Source organism: Amblyomma americanum, chromosome 6 (assembly GCF_052857255.1).
Source record: "Amblyomma americanum isolate KBUSLIRL-KWMA chromosome 6, ASM5285725v1, whole genome shotgun sequence".
Lineage (NCBI taxonomy): Eukaryota > Metazoa > Arthropoda > Arachnida > Ixodida > Ixodidae > Amblyomma > Amblyomma americanum.
Window position 1 is genome coordinate 134,295,744 of NC_135502.1, and position 10,475 is coordinate 134,306,218.

Genomic DNA, 10,475 nt, shown 5'->3' on the forward strand with positions numbered 1-10,475 from the left:
AATCAAGCCGGCAATACGTGCAGAAGCAACGACTGGTCATTGCTTGTCTACGAAGCATACAAATGTTGGCGGCTGCCGTTTCGCCGCGTCGACATGGCGGTGTGTGTGTGAAGCATCCGTTTTCTCGACACCGACGGCGCCTGGTTCGTTCGATGTTACAGGGATACAAAAGACCGGATTATCGTCGTCGCGTATAGGGGTAAGCAGTTTTGAACTCTCCTTTGGTGCCACAGACGCGCATGCACTTAACGCCACTCCCATTTCGGTGTGCGAAGACTTGCGGTGAACGCCGGGTGCACAGAGACGAAAGGCTACATCCATTGCCCCAAGGAGCCAACTCACACAGCGGTCACTAAGTAAGTATCTGAGAAATTTGTTGTTGCATCTGGGTGAAAAAAAAAGTGTGGCAGTACAGTTGTGAATCTTTATGTTAATATGTACAAATTGAAATATGATCAGTTTCTCTAGGGACCAAATTTTCTCCAAGTATTTACGCCGCGCCATGAATATGGGAAAGCTGTACAGGCAATGAGCTGGGTGAAAATGCAGGGCCGTTGGGTTCCGTGAATTTTCGTCATGTTATTACAGCAATGAGAACAAAACTCGCGTTCGCAATGAGAACTCGCGTGTCCTGATCGGTCGCTTTGTTTCCTGTTTTAAGAGGCGCCTATGATGCAAACAAACCAAGCGATTTATTTCTTTGTTATTATAGCACAGGATATGGCGGTCCCTTAGCACCCAAGTAGATTTCGTAAATACTTACATTTCCCGGGATGGTGGCGTCTTAACGTAGCAGCGATTTTCGGCAGTGGACATGGTGTCGTAAGACCTCCAGTTCGAAAATGTAGTATTTTGTAAGCTCTTCACATTTGAAAAATGTGGAAAGAAGTATTCTCTTCGCATTCAGTTTCTAAACACCTTCCGTTTATTGAACCTCGTGGAGGCAAGAGTTCCGGTTCAAACTGCCGACCCCGGAAAGCCAGAAAAACAAAAATGGCAGTGGCTTAGATCGGCTATGCCTAGATATATGTAGCGAAAGCAAGTGTAAAACTCCCCGGCTGGCCTTCTTCACATATTCCACAATGTATGAGGCACAGACATAAACGTCCAGTGTGACCTGTAGGTAAATGTTTGATTTCAGCACCGAGGCTATCCAAGGATTGAAGGGGTCGCGTCACTCTTACGCCTATTCACTAGGTTAACGTCACGTTGTTCTTCGGTTCCTTGAGCCCGCCGCTGAAGTCTCTTTTGGTCGCATTCCATCGTTCATCACGGGCCGTCTTCAGTGAAGCAGGACTCAGGTCTCTCCTCCGGCTGCTGTCGCTGCTGCTAGCGGTCGAGACACCGGACGTTAAACCTGCCTGTCTCGCGGCAGCATATTCACGGCAGCTTCTAGCCAGTCGTTCGGCGCGCTGTTCGTCTGTTTCCTGGGCGATTCGTTTCCTCTTCATCTCGTTCCGACGTCGATTCCAGGCCTCCTCCAGCTTATCAGAATTTTCGCCGTCCATACTGTCGCCTCAACTCTGGTTGCGGCGCCCGCCAGCTCTCATTTCCAATGCTGTGACATCTTATCACGCATGCGACGCTGCTGTCGAAGCGAGCGGAGGTGAGCGCAACGACGAGGAACGCGGTGTCACGTCCCTACCAAACGGCAGCGGCGGCGAGCGGCGCGGTGTGACGTCTTGTCAGAGGGAGCGGCGAAACGAGCGTAGTGACGTCACGTGCCTCGATGGAGTGCCGCCACGGCGAAATCGCGAATTTGCGTTTTTCCTCTATAAAAACGCAGCCGCCGCGGTTGGGTTCGAACCCGGGAACTCCGGATCGGCGCTCGACTACTGATCCGGAGTTCCCGGGTTCCCGCTAATGCGCCCGTGTGCTGTGCGATGTCAGTGCACGTTAAAGATCCCCAGGTGGTCGAAATTATTCCGGAGCCCTCCACTACGGCACCTATTCTTCCTTTCTTTCACTCCCTCCTTTATCCCTTCCCTTACGGCGCGGTTCAGGTGTCAAAAGATATATGAGACAGATACTGCGCCATTTCCTTTCCCCCAAAACCAATTATTCTTATTATTATTATTGTCCAATAAAGCTCTCGCTTTAAAAGAATAAAGCATACAAAAGTATACAAGGTCCTGTGCTCGAAATGCTTGGCATCGTACAGTGGCGAAACCAAGCGTTTCGCCGAAAGAATGAAGCAGCAGAAAGCTGCTGTCAGCCAACAACAGTACTGAGCGCGGGTTGACAAGACTGACTTGAGAGAAGTATTGGGCGGGACACTGAGCCGTGCCCGCTCTGAAGTACCCTTACTTGCGTCATGGAACTTTCAGCAGACGCGGGGCTATCTTAACCGCTCTACAGAACCCCCCCCCCCTTTCCCCCATATTCATGGTCTATGGGGAACCTGCGCTGCCAAGGTGGCACTGCAATAGTTCCATACTGTGACTCAAAGCTGCTTCTGTCAGCCGCTTGGGCCGCTGCAAACGGGAGAACACATTCTGCACGATTAGATACCCGCGTTCGGCTGACAGCATTCATTGCCTTGCTTCTCTCGGCGTAGCCCAGATAGATGACGCACGGCGCGTGCGCCTTCGACAGAGCGCGGAGGCTCACGCCAATAAGCGCCTGAAGGTAGCGCGGAAAAGTACTAAGAGTACTACCCAAAACTGCTTGCTCTTCTCGCTAGGCAGTGTGTTATGGCGCTGCAATCGGCACTGCGAACTTCAGCGCAAGATCCCCATGTTCAGTGACCGTGCGTATGAATAACCGACGGCTTAAAAAAAAAAGGCTAGCTGCAACTCACCCGCAGCTACACCTGATGACGGAAGCGAGTAGTTTCCGGACCGCTGGTTTTTTTTCGTTTTTTTTAGTTGGCGTTCATTCTGACTTAAATTCCTTTTCCGACCAGACAGACTTGTGTCGAATGTTTTCTTTTGAAATCTGGCCAGGAATGTGAGGGCAAAGCAGAACAGAAGACAGGTGAGGGCGGGAAGGAGTGGTCCGATGGTAGGGCTCTATTCCTAACAATGCCAAAGAAATTACTATGAAGTTTCCTCTTTCTGCTGCATTAGTCACCCTTGCCTTGCCTTTCAGCTGTACGCAGAACGACGACGTCCTCAGAATGCGCGGTTGGGGTTCTAACTGCAAGGAAATTGCATGCAAGCCTCCAACGCATGTGTGCAAAGCGGTACGCGTGAGGAACCTTCTGACAATATATATATATATATATATATATATATATATATATATATATATAACCACAATTCCCCTTCCAGAGCAGGAAAGCAGCCAAAGGCAATAAGGATGCGGAAGTACCTTATTAAAAAAATTTGATTTATTTCAGGTTTGTGCTTTATTGTGAAAATATTCCCAATCGACGCTACTCTCCATTCTCCCTATAGCCTTAACGGCTACGAAAACGTCTCTCTGCAACTCGTGATACCCTGATCATCGCGTACAGCCACTGTCATCCTACAGGGTACAGATTTGTACTAGCTACTAGACAAGCTACTATGTCCTACTAGTTGATCTTTGCCATGAAAACGTTTAAACATGAACCATAATTACCTTATTCAAAAGAGTACTCTGAGTTGCTTGTGTGAGCTTGACTTAAACTACACTTGAATCACCTTATACATCGAGCTTAGAGGTGTGATTGCTTTCATGCGCTTATTTTTTCTTCAAATCTTTTTCTTTCACAAGAAGCCTCCTTTGACATCGTGCCTTTCAACCAGAGATAGCATGACATTCCTGTATTTTGACAGCAAAGCATTTGCTCTGCTTGCTTACAAGTGTGGCATCTCAATTCATTCATTTGGGTATTTCAAATCTAATACCCAAAGAGAGCGTGGGTCAAGACTCTCCTCTTATTCTCTACAGGAGCTATGGCGTTTTTTTCTCTGTAAACATCAAAAGCAAGCTCCGGGACTTTTAGGTCGAATGTTTTGTACTCAATAAAAATATTTTTTGCAATCACTCACAGAAACTTCGTTGTGGCATTTATTGTTCTACACAAGCATATAAAATAAAGAATACAAAGGAGTACAGAGTCGATCACACTTGTCTAGAGCGCTCGAGCGGTGTGCTGCAGAACAAATGAAGTGAAATCTTTTCGCACCTGCTTTGCTAGCGCTAAGGCGCTGGTGCCTGGCGGTTGACATATCTATTCTGCTGCTCTCCAGCGCAACCATTATCAGTGAAAGTGAATACCTGCTTTAGAATTCCGCTTTATGTTCCCCGGATGGCACCCCTCGAGCACTCTAGACAAGTGTCATCGACTATGTACTGCATTTGAAATGGGCTTCCTCATGAAAAGAAATATACTTGTCTAGGCAGCAAAGATACCTCTCTGTACGTGAGTGTAAAGCAGATACAAAAGAGAGCATTAATACCCCATAATTATCAAAACATTTACTCGAAAAAGAACCCCGGTCCTAAGAGGAGTAAAATTGGTACTCCTCTGAACACCAGAGATACCTCTCCACATGTGATAGTAAAGCTGGTACTAAAAGGAGCACTAATACTCCGTGATGATCAGAACATTTTCTCCAAAAAGAACCCCCGCCCTGAGGGGAGTAAAAGTTTTACTCCTCAGGAAACACCAAAGCTACTTCTCCGTACGTGAGAGTATAGCAAATACTCCTCTATTGAGGAGCAAATGAAACACCTTTTTGAGAGTGCGCTAGGCGACGAGCCACTTACTCCTTTCTGGTGGTTTTTCGTTTGCAGTGTACAACACAGCTTCCGCATTTCTATCTTTGAACTCTTCCACCCTGCAGTTTTCGCACATAATGTTGTTTCTTATACACACACATTGATTAGTGCTCATGCACTACACACACAATCACTGGCTGCAAAGGAGCTTCCACCCAGACGGAGGTTCTGCACTGAGAACACTTTATACTGCTCGAGCGCCATCTGTTGGTCAGCGGCGTTTGTCAGATCGCGGGAGTATTCAGGTGGCCTCCGTATGCCGGCGCCCCTACGTTAAGTTAAACCAAAGAGGATATGGCATGGGTTTCTCGACACAACTCCGGCGTGACATGCGCTTCTGGACGCAGCGCCGACAGTGCCTTTTCCGCTGAACGGGAGCCTTAAAGCTATCCGTTTGGAAGTAGCGGGGTCATCCGTGCTACGCCTAGGCTACCTCACTGCAGGAAGACAAGCGTGCTGGTCTGTTTCCGCATCCGAAGCGTTCTTGCTCTCGCTTCTCTTCGTGCCGTGTTATCGGTTCTCTTCCATCGTAAACTTCTCGCCTGTCCATTCCAAAGGCGATCGCTTCCTCGGCGATTGGCAGCAGTACTTGTACAAGAAGTACGGAAAGCTGGGCAAGTTAGTTACTACTATCCATGGTAAAACAGCACGGAAAAACACGAGGACAAAACAAACACGATGACACGAGCGCGACAGTGTCACAGCGCTCGTGTCGCGCTCGTGTCATCGTATTTGCTCCCTCCTCGAATTTTTTCGCGCTTTTTTACCATTCACTTGCACAAGGTTCCGCCCGTGTACACGCCTCTTTGTTAGATCATAGGAACACAGCTACTGTGTAAAAATTCTAGAGGCGAGTCAGAATGGTCGTTTCATCTCACGCGTCGGGTGACAGAGGCATTCACGCTGCTGATTGACCCTAACGTGCTGGCGTGCGCCCACCTCGCCGATACGTGGCGGCATTCGTGGCGATTCTTGTGTAGAGATGTACTACCTGGACGGAATGAAACGCCAACACGGGAACGCGGGGCCTCTGATTAGTTTTGGTACAGTGCACGCCGCCTAGCAAGGTCAGCGATAAGCTACTGACGTGTGCACTGGGTTTGTGCCTCTGTCCCTAGCTACACTGTGAGGAGCCATCGCTCGATTTTCCGCAATATGGCAATCCCCGTCTAGCGCCTGGATGGCGCTAGCAGCACCACTTTGATCCATGTCCACGGTCCGGGCGAGCGGGATGGCGTAGCGGTTTCTGCCCTTTCGATGACCGCGTTATCTCGCTGTGCGATGACATTTTGCCCGCTTAATAACTGCCAAGGCAACACGAGCCTTTTCGCATATAAGCGTTGCAATTATCAACGTCCTGTCACAGCCCTGAAACTTCAGCCCAACGCGTTGCGCTATCGACTGCCCTCAACTCGATACTCAAGGAATGTTCCCTTGTAGCGAAGGAATCAAATATGTTTCTTAGCTTAAGATGCGGATTTGTACAAATTAAAGCATCATGCAAAGCTTACCATATCATGCGAGCGCCTAATGCATTCGCTTCAAAACCGCCTTCTCTGAATAAACTCCTAGAACAACGGTTATACAACCATGGCTCGGATTGTATTATAAATTCACTTCATTTGTCCTAGCCGTCCAGGCTTGAAAAAAGGCTGTCCACTTGACAAGGTTTACGCAAAAAGCGTACAGGCGCTAAAAGACGTAGACAACACACACACACAAGACAGGACTTGTGCTTTTTGCGTAAACCATGTCATGCTACAACCATCTAGCTCAAACAAAAGTCTTGCTGCCAACTTCTGCTTCTGGTACTGAAATTTGTAAACACATATATCCGGCGTGGTGGCTCTCTGGATTTGGTGATCAGCTGCTTACACTAACGCCCCAGGTTCGATCCCTGCCATAGAGGCTGTGATTCAATGAAGGCAAATTGTAGAACGTGTGCCTTGTTTTTTTTTGTTATTTCATCTGCTTCCTCCCATCATCATCATCCCCAATCGTGACTTTCTTTTTTTCTCCTCTTCCCGTTCCCCAGTGCAGGGTAGCAGGCCAGATATGTATTTTTCAATCCAACCTCTCTGCCTTTCCCGTCAACAACCCCCCCCCCCTCTCTCAATGAAGGGCAGACAAAAAAGAAAACGCCGTGTGTTGTCTAAACTCAGGGGCCCTTTACCACGGCATCCGTCATAGCCCGTGTTAGTTGGGAAAGTTAAAGTGATCTTGGCATTTTTGTTTTTCACGCATATGCAGAGGGAGGATGGACTTGAGCCTTCAACATCACGCCCAAGCGGCCCTCCCTTGCGCGCCGATAACCGAGCTCAATCGGCAGTCGAATCTTTGTCATCGCACAGCAAGACAACCTGGTCATCTAAAGGACAAAAACCGCAACGCCATCCCGCTCGCCTGGACCGTAGACATGGCTCAGTCCCTTCATGAGTTTTTATAAAAAAAGCTAAGTACCGAAAACGTTTGCGGCGCCGCCGACGCACTCTATTGGACAGCGCCCACTTCCGGTTGGGAACTGGTTCCGTTCCGCCATGTTCTTCCTAAATAGTCCGGCTGCATAGTTCGACGGCGCTTGCACGCTACGTTCCTTGCTCGCATAGTTGTGCTGGCGACGGACATTCAGCGGAGGTGACTTTTTATATTTGTTGCTGTTTGCTGGAAGTCACTTTACTTTTTCGGGTGCTCTTTTGTGCCCGCAGCAGCAGCTGAAATGCCGGGCTGTTGCGTCTTCGGGTGTTCAACCCAGTCAGGAAAAGGGCTGGCGTTGTTTTCAGTGCCGCTGGCGAAGCACGATATTGCACGACAGAAAGCGTGGCTCCACAGGATTGGGAGAAAAGGTTTCAAGCCGATGAAGTGTAGCAAGCTATGTGAGGTAAGTTCAGTTTGTGCTTTCCATCGTTGAGATTCGATGCTCTAGTAGCAAACTGGCTGGCGAGTCAGAATTGGTAAAGCTCCCAGCTCGCACTGTGTCTGCCGATTGTTTGATTACGTGCTGCTGTCCGACTTTGTCACTTCGTAAACATGCATGTCAGTGCGAGTAGTGCGGGCGTATGCCAGCCTACGGCCGCAATCCGGAACGCACTGCAACTGGTCCATTGAGATCAAGTTGCCTAAACTTTTTCGCTCCATAATGCGCCTTTAGCCTCTTGCAGAGTGTTCTGCAGTATGTCCTGCCAATTCTTTAACAGCATCGCGCGACCGTCGATCAGTCGGCTTGTCAGTGCCTGATGACGGCGCAGAGCGGCAAAATGAGCGAGAATCAGTGCCTCTGAAACACATGCGTTTATTCTCGCTTGATTCGTGCTCCGCGCCGTGATAAGGCGTTGACAAGTCGGCGGTCACGCGATTCTGTTAAAGAATTGGCGGTGTGTACATAACTCGTGCTCTAGTTAAATGAATTTACTTGTGCTCGCGCTCGCGCATAGCATGTGCGAATTATTGGAGTGTTAGCTTGAAATGAGTTCTATTGCTGTCCTAAATTAACGGCCAGTGTCGGCGTCCAGTACCCTTAATATTATTTCATTCTATGCTGGCCATACAACTAATCCGTGAGGCAGCACCATAATTATTTCGTCCGTACCGGCCCCCCACAGACATCAGCTTCTCGGTCTATCCTATAGACTCAAGGGACTTCAGTGTGTTCACCCGCACAGCTGTGTTTTTGTATTTTTCATCTTCATATATATCTGTAATACGACTACCCTTCTTTACAGCTCCATTTTACTGAAGATCAATTCGAGCCCATAATTCTGAGGAAGCTTGGCATAAAGAAACTGAAATGCACTGCTGTCCCGTAAATATTTTTTCACCGGGCACCAAAGCTGTCCCGCAAACCGCCACATCCTCGTGGTACCGTCCACGCCTCGGGTAGGTGGTACCGCATTGTTAAGCATTTTGAAAAAAATGACACCTAGAATGTTGCCGAATTTCTTCATTTTCTTTATTCTGAGCACTGCGTTACCTTATTGACTAAGGCCAACATTGCGTAATGCCTAAAGTAGACTGCACTGCTTGTTGCCGACACACAGCTATGCCTGCGGCTTGTTCGTCAGGGCCATTTATTGAAGGTGTGCCGAATGCACCAGGTGAGAGAGCTGTGCGTTATCAGTGACCCACCAAAACACGTTCAGTTCAATGCTTCATTCCTTAATGAGTTTATGGTTTTGTGCGAATGCCTAAACTTAGCAGCGAATTTTGTCTTTCCTTGTAGCAGTGGAAAACATTCCCAGCTGTTCTGAGCTAGGTTCTACAACTGTGTGTGCTCGTGAACTTCCAACCTCCCTGCAGTCATGCTCAGAAAGTATGCCAGTCTTTATGCCAGTATCAACTTCATGCTATACAGAGGGCTTCACATTGGAAACAATGGGAGCTGAACTTGAATTCATAGGAAAACAGCAAAAAATATCCTTTCTGCACCAGCTTATGATTAGCTGTTATTACTGGTTTTCAGCAGAAAGATACCATTGACCAGGGCAGAGTGCCTAAATCTAGCAGTGTTATCCTGCACCGTAACATGTTGTGTGCTCTCTCCAAAGATATAACACTAGCTTGCGCATGTATGAAGAGACAGACTTGGTGATGACACACTTTTTTTTGTATAGAGGGAAACACATCAGAGGAGGCTCCACGTGGCGTTGAGAATTCAAGCACTAATGCCCTTGCTATGCAGCGTGTTATAATTGAGCACCTCAGGAAGACAGCAATGCTCTGTACATCTGAAAATGCAGCATTGACAATTGAAAAGTTTCCTTCACAAATGCAAGGTACAAACTTATTACAATTTGTCTGCATACCTTTACTTGGGAACACTCGGAGTGGGTAGAATAGTCATAACTTGCTACTATTTGCAGGTACAATCAGCCGTTCTCTTCTGAAATTCCAGAAGAAACTTGCCATGAGTAAGTACATTGTCCTTTGTCGGCCATTCGTGTCAGTTATCAGTAGGGGATGTGCCTGCTATGCGGCGTAAGTTAACTGCATAGTGCTATTCTTCACAGAAAACAGCTTTAATCTATCACCACAACTGCTAACCCCAATGGCTGCAATATATTTCTTTTTTGCAGAAACTGACATTCATACAGAATCTAGTGCCAAGCAGGCACGTGATGATAAAGAGACACCTAGCACTGGTGCATGCCTGCAGAACTGCATCAGTCAGCCGCCAAGCAAGAAGCGACAAATGGATACCCCTTTGTAGCACAACAATGCCACCCACGCCTATTTGTTCACGCACATTTGGTTAGTGTTGATGTCTCTGTTCTGTTAAGATTAAATCCGCAATGTAGAGACGTTATCATGTCGCCCATGCTGTCAAGCTATGTGTGTATCAATATGAAAAATAGCATTTTAATGACCTTAAGAGAACCCACTCAGGTATCAATTCCACCGCAATGTGTTGCAAGTAATGTTTGTCTTTTACATAATGATCTTTGAATGTACATGAAATATAACCCTTTGATGCTCACCTTTAATATCAGTGTGTAATGGTTGGCCAACCTGCCTCATTCATGCTTCTTACTAAAAAAGTGAACGAGCCGTCTCTTTTTGCTTTATGAAGTACGGGGCGCTATTCTCTGAACATATGTGAAAAATTTCAAATCGGGTAAATTGAAGAAAAATGTTCAGTTCTTCCTGCTAAATGCTGGGCTTTCAAGGGTTAATGATTGTTATTTTACTGTCATAAACGTGATCAATTTTCATTTCTGTTACAGATGGTGCTGGCCCTCAGGTTAAAAGTGTGCGGAAGGAGATGAAGACGT

General features: G+C 47.4%; 1 protein-coding gene across 1 annotated transcript; it reads left to right on the plus strand.

Annotated features, from left to right (window-relative positions):
- Positions 1-7,426: 7,426 nt before the first annotated feature.
- On the plus strand, positions 7,427-8,514 carry LOC144095519 (THAP domain-containing protein 1-like). The gene is made up of 2 exons (XM_077629227.1): positions 7,427-7,588; positions 8,430-8,514. Exons 1-2 carry the CDS (start codon positions 7,427-7,429, stop codon positions 8,511-8,513), a joined length of 246 nt encoding a protein of 81 aa, XP_077485353.1. The 3' UTR covers position 8,514.
- Positions 8,515-10,475: the final 1,961 nt, after the last annotated feature.

What these genes read in the sequence shown, in the direction of transcription:
- LOC144095519 (XM_077629227.1), top strand. Translation starts at nt 7,427, where the DNA reads ATGCCGGGCTGTTGCGTCTTCGGGTGTTCAACCCAGTCAGGAAAAGGG. An exon ending in AGTGTAGCAAGCTATGTGAG is followed by an intron (nt 7,589 to 8,429) that starts GTAAGTTCAGTT and finishes CCTTCTTTACAG; the next exon opens with CTCCATTTTACTGAAGATCA.